The sequence below is a fragment of the Chenopodium quinoa genome, unplaced genomic scaffold (assembly GCF_001683475.1).
Source record: "Chenopodium quinoa cultivar QQ74 unplaced genomic scaffold, ASM168347v1, whole genome shotgun sequence".
Classification (NCBI taxonomy): Eukaryota; Viridiplantae; Streptophyta; class Magnoliopsida; order Caryophyllales; family Amaranthaceae; genus Chenopodium; species Chenopodium quinoa.
The window spans coordinates 1,667,993-1,681,191 of NW_018743196.1; the positions used below are offsets into that span (position 1 = coordinate 1,667,993).

The window sequence follows — 13,199 nt, forward strand, 5'->3', positions numbered from 1 at the left end:
ACAAATATTATGAAACGGAGGTAATCGTAGTATTTTTCTCACAAAAAGACGTGTCAAAATTAATTTTCTTTGTGTCGAATCATTTCCCAATTCAACCCATATTTGTAATGCCGTTTTTCTATGAGTATATATTAATTTAAGTTAGACCAATAACAACAAATTCCGATGTCGTCCAGCGGTTAGGATATCTGGCTTTCACCCAGGAGACCCGGGTTCGATTCCCGGCATCGGAATCTTTTTCTTTTTTCTTTTTTTATCCACCTTCAATCTTCCTTTTTCTCCCACTACAAATATACTCTCAATTTTTCAATTTTCATAGCAGCTTTTACTAAAAAAAAAAAATTAAAAAAAAACCCAGATTCTGTTCGCAATTTGTAAAAGTAGAAATTTGACCTTAATTGTTATGTTGAAGTTAAACTGTTTATCAAAATCATTACTTTCTCTCTCCTCATTCTCGACAACAACTACAACAACAACAATTGTTTCCCGCTCTGCTACGCATTTTATCAAACAGTTGCCCTACATTAACATTGTCTGCCGCTTTTCCTACCCTTTCTGTACTTCTTCTTCTTCCTCAAATAGAGGGTTAAATTTGGAATTACATAAAAATAGTGAAGAGAGAGAAAGAAAGATGAAGTATGTTTTGGTTACTGGTGGTGTTGTTAGTGGTTTGGGTAAAGGTGTTACTGCTAGTAGTATAGGTGTTGTGCTAAAAGCTTGTGGTCTTCGGGTCACTTCCATTAAGATTGGTTAGTTTTTTCATTTAATTTTGATGGGTTTATGATTTTTATTGTGGATTGATTTGTGGGTATAGCTAAAGATGTCAGCTTTAACTTTACCTTGTATATTGTTTTTAATTGTGAATTGATTTGTGGGTATTGCTAAAGATGTCACCTTTTATTATATCTTAATTTGTGTTGGGTTGGTTGCATGTGTTGGGAGTTAATTTGCAATGGGTTGATTGTATTTGTTTGATATTCTTGTAAATTAATTTATGGGTATTGCTTAAGTTGTCATCAATTACTTTAACTTGTGTCTGGTAATTGATTTGTTGCATTTCTGATTAAGTTGTTTGCATTGTCATTTGTAGGTTTTGCTTAAGCTGTCATCACTTTATATGATTAGTAATTGGTTTATTTGTTTAGTTGTTTCACTTGTTTGTATTGTAGTGTGTGGTTGAGGGTCTTTGTGATGAACACATGAGATAATTCTTGGTCCATGCAGTCGACCCCATCCTTGTTAATTTGCAAACTCATGGATTTTGTTGGAAATTTGGAATATGGTGCTAATTGTAATAAAGACATTTTATGAATTAGTGTTTTATTATATATACTTACAGTTATCTCGAGGTTTATTGAAAAATTATATTGTGGTAATTGCATGTTTGCTGTTAATGTAATATTATTATATTATCAATTTGTTGCTTGTTGGTTTGTCACATAGTTTTTGCTAATAAGGTTTATCATTTTCTCTATGCTTGAGTTTATATGTTTTTATATTACTTTTTTGATTTTCATGATGTATTTGTGGGTTTCTAAGGAAAGAATTTGTACCCAATATGAATTTACTTCGTATATAATGTTGCTTATCATATTGAAGTGTTCCTTTGGTTGTGACTGATATTTTTTGTAATCTTGTAAATGTTTATCCATTTATATCCTTTTGTCTTTGAGCTATTTGAATGTATGGGACGATTGTTTATTGACCACAATTTCTTTACATTGCAGATCCTTACTTGAATACCGATGCCGGTACTATGTCTCCTTTTGAGCATGGAGAAGTATTTGTACTTGATGATGGTGGAGAGGTTTGGTTTTGTTTCTATTGTCTTCTGCATGTTTAGTTTAGGGTTTATAACAAATAAATGTCCATTTTGCTCTGATACTTGATAATGAGTTGATGATACATTCATGGATGGCACGCTCATTTGTATGTTTAAGTGCGTTTGTTTATGATTTACTTTGTAACTTGCATATTAACTTCAGTTTCATCTTTCACTTGGAAATTTATGCATATAACTGGCTATCATCAGTTCTTGAAAGAATTCATAGAAACAAACAGTCAATGTTTTGCTAGCACAAGCTGTCTGTCTGTGATATATTACGAGACATAGGAAAAAATGTATAATAATTTTTAGTTATTTTGTTTTAGCATTTACTTTCAAGTTTACTGGTATCTAGCTTCACGCCTTTAAAAGCCTTTTAAGTTTATCTGGCACAAATATGATGTTTGACAGATGTATTATGCACAAGCAATGGGTAAAATGAATATCAAAGATATCAAAGTAAGACAAGAAATAGATACATTACTACACTAGGTTACCAATAAACTTGAAAGTGAACACTAATGCAAAATAATTGAAGATTTGATTAACTTCACTTGCCCCTAAATTATATAGTTTTACTTTTGCATCCCTAGTTATGTTTTTCATTCTGGTATTTAGCTAATCTTGGCTGAACATGTTTTTAATCTGACCTTTTTACATAGGATTCTAATTTACCCCTTGTTTCATAAAAGGTTGACTTAGACTTGGGCAACTATGAGAGATTTCTTGATGTTACTCTTACAAGAGACAATAATATTACCACTGGGAAAATATATCAGGTAAAAAATATTTGTATTAATGTCAGTCTAAGTTTGTTTTTTAACTTTATCAAATAATTAACTTGTTATACCTTATTGCAGTCTGTCCTTGAAAGGGAGCGAAAAGGCGATTATCTTGGAAAAACTGTGCAGGTGGTTTCATATTTTTAGTTTACGAGTCCCTGGTGTCTTGCAATTTTAAGCAGTTTGTCACGCATAATGACTTCTCTATTTTTCCTACAGGTTGTTCCACACATAACTGATGCCATTAAAGAATGGATTCAAAGAGTTGCAAACATCCCTGTCGATGGAAATAATGAGCCTGCTGATGTTTGTGTTATAGAGTTGGGAGGAACTGTAGGTAGGGTTTCTCCACTTCTAATTCTCTTTCTGCAACTGCTTTACTATATATTAAAAGCCAGATGTAAGAACCTCTTTCTGTGTCTTTTGAAGGTGACATTGAGTCAATGCCATTTATCGAAGCTCTACGACAATTATCTTTTACAGTTGGTATGCCTAAATTTTTTTTGCAATTTTTCCATCTTGGAAGTGAATATTGTGACTCCTTTCATTTATAGAATATCAATCCACTTGTTTTATAATTATATTTGTGTCTCTATATCACAGTTGGTATGTCTAAATATATTAGCAAATTTTCCTTCTCTGAAGTGAATATTGTGACTGTTTTGATTTGTAGAATATCAACCCTTCTGTTTTATTCTTGCTTTTAGTCTTGTTAAGATGATATTATTCAATAGTCAGTCGACTAACTGGATTTGCAGCTTGATACTTCATGGTCCTTTCCATCATATACTTATTTTTGTATAAATTTCCAGGAAAAGAAAATTTCTGCCTCATTCATGTCAGCCTGATTCCTGTTCTGGGTGTTGTGGGTGAGCAGGTACTTTTTGATGCGTAAAATGATTTATGAACTCTTTTAACTTGTTTTATATTGATTTTGCTTTGTTCAAAGATCAAAACTCACATGTTTCTTTAGTCTATTTTCTGAGTGCATATTCTTTCTTTGCCTTTTGTGACCTTTGTGCTTTCTTTGTTTCTTCTTTTTAGAAAACGAAGCCTACTCAACATAGTGTGCGAGAACTGAGGGCATTAGGCTTGACTCCTCATTTACTTGCATGCCGATCTGCACAGGTTGATCTTTATCTTAATTTAGCAGCCATTACGTGTGAGACTAACTTATTAAACTTTGCAGATTTCGATTGTTCATTTCCTAACGACGTTTTGGTTCCTGGCAGTCTGAATGTAGCCTTTTCTCAATAGAATTTGAAGAGTTTTAGCCTTTTAGATGCTTAAATGGCTACTGTGTAATTGTTTTCTCTTTTTTTGAGCAGCCTTTGCTAGAAAATACCAAGGAGAAGCTTTCACAATTTTGCCATGTTCCGGTAATTGACTGCTTCTTTGGAAGGCTCCATGTGAATATGTGATAGTTTTTGGTGACTTCATCCTTAACTTCCCCTTTTTTGACTCTGCAGGCAGAAAATATTCTTAATGTCCATGATGTTCCTAATATCTGGCATGTCCCACTTCTATTGCGGGTCAGTTTATTCTTCATATTCATGATGTTTCAGACTTCTAAATTTCACCTGCTCCATTACAACTACACCTCTTCATGACAGGGTCTAATTGAATTTTGTATGCTCTATTTTTCAGAATCAAAATGCTCACTCTGCTATATTGAGACAGCTGAATTTACTCGAGTAAGATATTCTTTCTCATACCCCTGCTTTGTATGTATTGGCTCAACTACAAGATATATTTCATGTTAACTTTGGTCTTTGAGGTTTCGCTTGCAAATGATTGGTCCCAAATGCCTAGGTTTGGTGCAATGAGGGCATATATAGTTAAAATGATTTTTTTTTTAATCGTCCTGTGTCATCTGAGCCTTCTTAGTTCTACCTAAGAACAATATATTAAGACTTTGTGGGATTGAGTTCTTGAGAGATTCTTTTTCGCTAACCAGGTTGAATTGATTTCAGTGTTGCTGAAACTCCCAATTTACAAGAGTGGACAACTCGGGCTGAGACATATGATAACCTTTCCAACTCTGTTAGTTCCTAATTACTTCATCTTCTCACTTCTGGTGTACCTTCTATTGTGTATTAATTAAAGTTTGGTGGTGGCAGGTTAGGATTGCTATGGTTGGAAAGTATGTCGGTTTAACAGATTCTTATTTGTCCGTAGTAAAGGTAATGCTTAATTTCCATAGCTTTAACAATTTTTCTATCGAAATCGTGCTTCCTGGTTGTCAAATTATCTCTATTATGACCATCAATGTGTTACACTTAGATAAAGATATCTTCTAATTTTTTAATATGGTCACAATTACTTACTCTTTTATTACAGTATATGTTTGGATTCCATCTCTGTTAGAACAAAGGAGAAGCTCAGTTTAAACTATTGAGGGATTAAGCTTATGAGGCATACCATGAAATAATGGAAGAGTGATAGAACATAGATTAAGGAAATGTACTAGTACATTGGACATTCAGTTTGGGTTTATATTGGGATAATCTACCAAATAAGCTAATAATCTTATGAGGTTGAAATGGAGAGTTGTAGGGTGAGAAAGAAGAAGTTGCTCATGGTTTTTATTAGGGAGTAATTTAGAAAAGGCATGTGATAAGGTACCGAAATAAGTGCCTTGTGGCAATTATTTTATGACAAGGAAGAGTAATCAATGCAAGTATATTGACCTAAGTAAGAATATCTATTGAGAAGTGTAAACAAAGATCAGGATTTGTAGAGAACGGAGTATTTTCTTATCATGGTTGGGTTACACCAAAGATCTGCTTTAAGTCCTTTCCTCTTTGTCTATCCAAGATGAGATATTTGCTATTTACGAATGATATCATGATGGTTGATGAGACTAAAAGTGGTGTTAGTCTAGAGTACATGAGCATTGGGAGGGGGTTAAGTGAAAATTTTGTGACTTTAGATTGTAAGAACTAAGAAGTTACTTGTTAGTGAATGTTTTAATTATCTCATTTGATTTTACTGAGAAATAAGGATATCATACAATTGTAAAATATAGAATTAAATCATGGATAGGTGGCTCAAATGGAGAGCAGTGCTTGGGCTATTGTGCAACATTTGTGCACCTTTAAGGCTAAAAGGACCTTCTATAGGACGACAATTAGACCAACTATACAGGTCAAAATGTTGAGCTCTTAGGAAGGAGGATATGTTCAGATGAATAATGTTTGGGAATACCTTTTGAGATCTAATTAGGAAAATAGATATGTGGAACAAAGTTAAGAGTTCTGGATATTGAATTATTGAGGATAAAATAAGGACTCTGTTGATTTGCCCAAGAAGGCCAAAATAGAGAGAGAGAGAGAGAGAGAGAAGAATGACACGAAGAAAGTGGGTTTGTATGACTATATGTAACACTAGATAAGTGAAAGGATGAAAAGGATCTTTCTGGATGACTGCGAGAGAAAATTTTGGTTCATGTAGTCAATCCCATCCTTTTGGAAAATGGGAATAATGATTTGCTTTTGATGCTGTTATGTCTATTAGACATGAAGGTTGTATTTGGTTTATAGGAAAACAGTTTGAAGGGAATTTCATTTTCTTTGATTGACTTTTTTATAGAAAAGTTGGAGAGAAAGGGAAACAGAAAATGAGGGGAAAGGATTTAAAATATGAAAGGGGGAGAGGAGGAAGAAGTGTTGGGATATGAAGAAACTTGTGGTAGTGTAGCATCCCTTCTTCACTAGAGGAAAACATTTTTCACCCTGGATAAACTATTTTTCTTCCCTTCACAAACCAAATAGAGGAAAAGAAGGAAAACCAGCTTTCCTATAAAATGGTTTCTGCCCTACCAAACACATCCAAAGAGGTGGTACTTTTAAATTGATAGCTGAGTGATCATACTGGATGGTATTGTTCTGAAAATGTTTTCCCTCTTGTTTCATGAGGTCTTAAATCCCTCTAGCAGCTTTCATACATGAATGGAATGTGGAAATCTATCATACTGTCACCATGTTATTATCTTAATGCATCTCGTGATCTCACAAGGCCCCTCACCTTTTGTGTGGTGGTCAGATCACTTAGATGTGTGGAGTCTTACTCTCGCAATTGCAAAGAATATGCTTCTTTTAGAAACAATTCAGCTTACACAATACAAAAATGAGAATGGAGGTTTGCTTAGAGAGACATCTGATTCTTTTTTTTCATTACCTCATGAATCTCAATATTTTCTCAATGACTTGTCATCACTGTTATACATTGTTTACACGGATTCTATGCCACTGTATATGAAGCTCTAATTACAATTTTATTATAATTTTACTTGCATGATGGTGATCTCGTTTATAGGCACTTTTACATGCCTGCATTGCGTGTTCCATGAAGCCAGCTATTGACTGGATTGCAGCTTCAGACCTTGAAGATGAAAGTGTCAAATCGGTAGCTAGCCCCTATACCAAGATCTCTTATGTTATCTTCTGTTGTATTTCTGCAGAAGGTTGTTGCGAGTGTTGTATTGCAAATGGAACTTTGTCTAAATTTCTGAACATTTATTTGACAGTTTGTTTTATTTTGGTGCAGACACCAGAAGCCCATGCTTCTGCATGGAAGACTCTAAAGGTTTGGATTTGTGTTTTTACCTTTTCTTCGCTCCCTAAAAGCATTACTTTATATTTTATCACAAGCATTATCTGATTTTTCTTCCACTGTGGGATGAATTACGGGGTTTTAGATGTACCACTAATTTTTCCGGAAAGTCTTCAATTTATAATGTAAAACAATGTAATGGGTTATTTATTTATTTATTTTTCTCCTGCTTTAAAGGCTATCAGTGCTTTGTGCAAAATTTCTTGTTTTCCTAAGTTTCCTTATTGTTCCACAAAGTGATGATTATTACATTTTAATTACTTAAGGACTACTTTTTGGCTGGCAAATGTACTCCTTAAGATGAATACAATTCCTATATAATTAATAAACCACATGAACTATCTGTACAGAGTGCTTCATGTGTGCTGGTCCCGGGTGGTTTTGGTGATCGTGGAATCGGAGGAATGATATTAGCTGCGAAGTATGCTAGAGAAAATAATGTTCCATATTTGGGAATCTGCTTGGGCATGCAGATTTCTGTCATAGAATTTGCGAGATCCGTGAGTAAATTTATTCCAAAGAAACTTAAAAACTCAATTTTCTGTTTCTTGATATTGGTTGAATATTAGATTTGCTTACTATCTGTTGCAGGTTTTGGGTTGGGAAGATGCTAATAGTGAAGAGTTTGACGAGAAAGCTTCCAGTCTTGTGATCAAGTTTATGCCAGAGGTATGCCATGAGAATGTCTAGTTGAGAATCTTAGTGAAGAACGAGATTATTTTGTGGTAGTTACCAAACTACTTGTGCACACAGGGTTCCAGAACACATATGGGAAACACAATGAGATTAGGTTCTCGGAAAACATTGTTTAAGACCCCCATTGTGTGACCTCTAAATTGTAAGTTCGACACTTTTTTTTTTAATTCTTGGCACCTTATAGTGGTTTTTGTTTTTATATCTGAATTTGAGATAAGGGCTCTGCTCAAATGAAATGAATTCCCTTTTAATGATAGTTTATTTTGTCCGGATGTTTCCCTTGATTAGGTATCATAATTCAAGGTTTGTGGACGAACGCCATCGCCACAGATATGAGGTCCATTTCCTGATGCTTGATTTCTGTGTTTACCATATTTTTTTTATACAGATTTGTATACCAACAACTTTTGAAATGTATGTTGCAGGTAAATCCAAATCTAGTAAATGCTTTAGAAGATGGTGGTCTAAAATTTGTGGGAAGGGATGAAAGTGGAGAACGAATGGAGGTAAATTTTCTCCCAGTTTTTATAAGATGAATTTTGTTGTAAAAATGTGGCATCAAGTGTGGCTTTTTATGTGTTCTGTTTCTGTGGAGATTATCTGTATTCAATGATACATAAGAAAAATCTCCATGGGAAAAAGACGCTAAATTGAAATTCGGTTGCTTTTTACGAGTAGTAAATACTTTCAAATATGTCAATTTTTACCGCCTTTTGTGCAGATCTTGGAAGTGCCTGGTCACCCATATTATGTAGGGGTGCAGTTTCATCCAGAATTTAAGTCAAGGCCTGGGAGAGCTTCTGCTCCGTTCTTAGGTAAATTCTGCTGTACCATTTAATCCTTGGATCTGCATACTAACAGATGCAAGGGAAAAGCACATAGTAGGCTTGTTGAACTGTTAATTCATTTTCTTGCTTTCATACTACTCTTTGGTCAAGTTTTGTCATTGGAAATTCAATACTTTGTATAATTTTTGCATTTAAGTTGGATGTTTGCTTGAGGAGCTTGTTTCTAGTTTTTATCCACTATGGAGTAGTTGAGATGGATTGAACCCGATATGGAGAACCTTTCATTAGCAACGATTCTAGACTTGCACTAGATATACGATTTAGTTGAATGGTAACATGCATGCCATGATTGCTTGAATAAAAAGCATGTATGCACTTAGCAACACATTAAATGATTGAGCACAAGCAGTTGAGGCCTGGTTTTGACCTTTTTTTTTTTTGCAATTATAGGTCTGATTTTGGCAGCAACCAATCAATTAGAGGGTTATTTGAAGACAGATCAGAATGGTAGCTAGTGTGGAAATTTACATTGGCGCATCTTATAGATTTAATTCTTACAGCGGTAAGCATCTATATCTGTAAAAAGTTGCTGGATTATCTGTTGTTTACTTGAAGGGTTGGAGCAAGCTAACGCAGTGGTTGCCCCTTTTTTTCAGGGATTGATAGACATAGCGTAAGGGTTGCTGCGTGATTTTTGTGCTTAATCGGATCAAGAGGTGCTTTTGTAGCTCTAAGCAGCATCGTTTTTTGTATCCATGGGTATCAGAACAGAAGTCAGTAATTTCTTTTCCTTGCTCTATAGGAAGTTTTGGATAGAAAAATATTGGTGTTGGTTATAGTATAGCTCTGGAATAACCTCTCCATTGGACTCCAGAAAATCTGCACAATCGTTTTAAAAAATTTCAATCTTGTTTTGAGAGTATTATATCAATTGAATTTTCTTTGCATAACTATGTTTCTTCTCAAAATTCTTCCTGCAAAAATGAATATACTGAATAGAATATCTATTTTCATTAATAAAATCACTGCAAAATTCTCTAAATGAGGCCTCGGGTATTTACAAAATGCCGTACTGCCTCAGTTTACAAAAACTTCGAACAAGGAGAAAGAACAAATCAAATCTTTGAACTGTGTTTTGTAGGATCTTTTCAATGTGCTTTAATGGAATTACACCTCTGTTGATAGGAAATCTGTCTTTGCAGCTTCATTTGCTCATAGAATCGAGCAATGAACTCGTCTGCCTTGTCGTCAATCCTTGAGTCTCCACGGACTACTGCTTCTTCACATACTTCATTCTCATCCTCTTGACAATCCTCTACATTGCTCCCTAGGAAACTCCTCCTTGCACCATAAGCATTATACTTCACATCATCATAATCATGTCCATCATTGCTAAAATCGTAGTCGAAATCAGTAACCTCAGGGGAGATACATGGGATCTTGAACCTTAACGAGGAAGGTCGGCTCATCCTAAAATGTATCATTGGTGTCTCATCAAAAGAGAGCTGACGCTCACCATACTGAATCATATCCTTAGACTTCTTGTAATGTCCCTTGAGCTGCTTAGGCATGTGCCGTAACTCAGCCATTAGCCTACATTTTAGCAAACCCCCTTCCTGAGCCCATAACAATATAATCCGAAGGCGTCGCCATGCTCGGCGAGCTGCTGCTTCACATGAACTCTTCTTCTTGCCCATTTTGTTTTGCTTTCTTGGTGCTATAAAAGATGGATGTACTTTTTTTTTGTGCAATTCTTTTTTGGTAGTTTGAGATGATGAAAAGAGTTGAAATTTGAGTGTGTATTTATATGTGAGATGAGGCAGAATTGTTTAATTTACGAGTCAAGGAATTTACGCGTTGTGATTGGAGTGAGAAAGTGTGAAGGGTGGGAACACGGCTGTATTGTGGGGCCATACAGCCCTATGTTTTCATTTATTTTTTTGTTATAGCATTAGCTTGTTTTTTCATGAGTTTTTTGGACCTACCACTAAAAACTTGTATTACGGAGTATTTCTTGTGTTTTTTCTTAAGTTGTTACATATACTTCGTAATATTCTTACGTATTAAGGCAACTTAACCTTTAATAATTAATATCATTAATACAGTTAATAAAAGATTTAAAATAACATCGAGTCGAATCTAATCAGATTGTTATTATATATTTTATATATAACCAAGGTCAAAATGAAGTCATTCGTATGTGAAAAGTGTCAAAAGTATAATGTGTCAAGTGACACAAATTGCAACCATAGATTTCATAGCTAAAAACCATGGGTGATGCAAAATGCAATGTCACTCTGTTAGATATCTAGATACACAAAAAGGATCAAGGAGTTGGAAGGATAGTTAGTCCTTCCACACACCCCCCCCCCCCCCGAGTGATGGGGGTTTGATCATCATCCCCCTCCTGTGATTCCGTATCTTACCGGTTAAAAAAAAAACCTAGAAACACAAGAAATCTACTCCACCCCTAAGTATTCTCTTATTTAAGTACAACTATAAAATTAGTTTAGTTACAACCCTGACATAATTAAGATAAAACTAGTTTACTTTTGGATAGTTTTAGGTGTACTCGTGAACATAATGGGCATTCGCATTAGGATTTATGTCCAAACAACATTGATTGTGGTTTAAGTATTTACTATTTAGCATTATACAACCCTTATTTATGTATAGCACAATAATTTATTTATTTATTTTTCTTTCTTGGGACCTTACTACTATTACAAATAATACGATACTTCACCCTAGTGATAAAAAAAAAAAAAAAAAGCATCTGAAAATCCTAGGCAAGTCGAATGAATGAAAGGACAAAAGGACATAAATAGATATGTACAGAAAAAATGAGTTGGATAATAATAGGACCCTCCAAAATTAAAAGTTGAGTAACCTGAATTTCAAACATCTTGGTTGGATTTTTGTTTGGCAGCTGCTTTCGATGTTTCCCTCTATCCTTCTTCAAAACTAAAAGAGTTTTGTCCTTTTACAAAACGTAAAGGTCTCCAGCTTTATCTAATCAATTAAAGCGAAACGTAGTTTCAATTTTATAAGGCGGACTTACAATAATTTATGGCATTTGTGAGGGTCGGCTTAAGGTCTTAGTCACCTTAATTGATTTTGCCTTGCACTTTTAAGAAGTACGGATCATATTTTAGATCTTATCTCACTTAGGAAAAAGACCTTAATAGTTAAAGATGACCTTTAAAGTTATATGAGATGGTAATATGTGTATTTATGTGCATTAAGAATATGTGTGTTTCTTATTCTTCACGAAAAATATTGCTCATAGAAAAATGTTCAAAGTTGATCACTTTTACGTTTAGAATTCTTGAATAAGTTCAGCTAAAATAAGTTTTTTCTAACAAAATAATCCAAAAAGTGAAAAAAAAAATGAGGAGAATGTAGTACACAAGATTTTTTTATTTATTTATATATTTATTTTACCTTTTCTTGTGTGAACATGATATAGGAACATAAGATTAATAAGTAAAAAAACATGGGTATTTGTCAGGTTATGGATGATGGCATCTCAGTTTAATGGAATTGAGTGACTAAACCGTAACACGTAATGTACTTGTTTAATTGTGGTTAACCAAATCTATGACTTATGTATTAAGACTTTGCTACATTCAATGTTTATTGATTAAGACGTTCATCATTGTGTCCCATTAATCAATTATTCATTGATTCTATTTTCTATGTCAATGATTACAATGTTGCTTCCTTGAGTTATTTTTTATGCTTTTGTTACGAATTTAGATCGTTGCTTCGTGACTGTTATGTTTGGCCTTATTATGTTGTAGAAGTATCCAAGTAATTGAACCTTAAGCCGTGAGCAAACAAATCCTTGGTATGAACCCGAAAACCAATCGCCTTGGCACTCAGGTTCTAAGTAAATCAGTTTGAATTGGGTTGATTCCGGGTATTAGGTTGGGTGGTTTACTTGATTGTACTGTATTGTATGTTCAAGCTAATATCCTTTCTAGATCGTTAGCCAACTTACAGGCTATGCTGATATTGATCACCTTTGTAATTTGATCCTAATCAAAATTTGTTGACCTAAATTTTATTTACTCAATGATAATATTTAAATCATTAAAAAACTAAAGAATCCCAAAATATCTCTCTTAAACTCGAGTGTACACATCATCTTTTATGTGAACTTTTTACGTAAGATAATTTATAATTGTACGTGTAATGAAACTGCGAAGAAATCCTTATTTCGGTCCTATTCTCATACGTTGAAATTCAGCTCAGCTCAGCTCAATTTAGCTCAACTCCTAATTTCCTTCTCTTATAAAATATTCAGTTCAGCTCAGTTCAGTTCACTTCAGCTGAATTCAGTCAATGAGAATATGCCCTTCGTCTCTAAAAAATCCTTATTTGATCTCTATAAAACAAAATTAAATTTTTCTACCCAACTTTTTGTGCACAACATGGAGATATTAACTGTCATTAGCTAGAAAATGGACCAACAATATGGGCTTGACTTTG

The 13,199-nt window shown here is 34.1% G+C and overlaps 1 protein-coding gene, 1 non-coding gene and 1 pseudogene across 2 annotated transcripts; 2 read left to right on the plus strand and 1 right to left on the minus strand.

The window, feature by feature from the left end:
* Nucleotides 1–52: 52 nt before the first annotated feature.
* Nucleotides 53–9,655, plus strand: LOC110733081 (annotated as a pseudogene).
* On the plus strand, nt 162–233 carry TRNAE-UUC. The gene has a single exon. It is a non-coding gene; the product is annotated as a tRNA-Glu (tRNA).
* A 37-nt stretch (nt 9,656–9,692) lies between the features above and the next one.
* Nucleotides 9,693–10,515, minus strand: LOC110733082. Its single transcript, XM_021913097.1, has one exon. It carries the CDS (start codon nt 10,400–10,402, stop codon nt 9,854–9,856), a length of 549 nt encoding a protein of 182 aa, XP_021768789.1. The 5' UTR covers nt 10,403–10,515; the 3' UTR covers nt 9,693–9,853.
* Nucleotides 10,516–13,199: the final 2,684 nt, after the last annotated feature.

Excerpts from the sequence above, each read along its gene's own strand:
- LOC110733082 (XM_021913097.1), bottom strand. The coding sequence starts at position 10,402 with ATGGGCAAGAAGAAGAGTTCATGTGAAGCAGCAGCTCGCCGAGCATGG.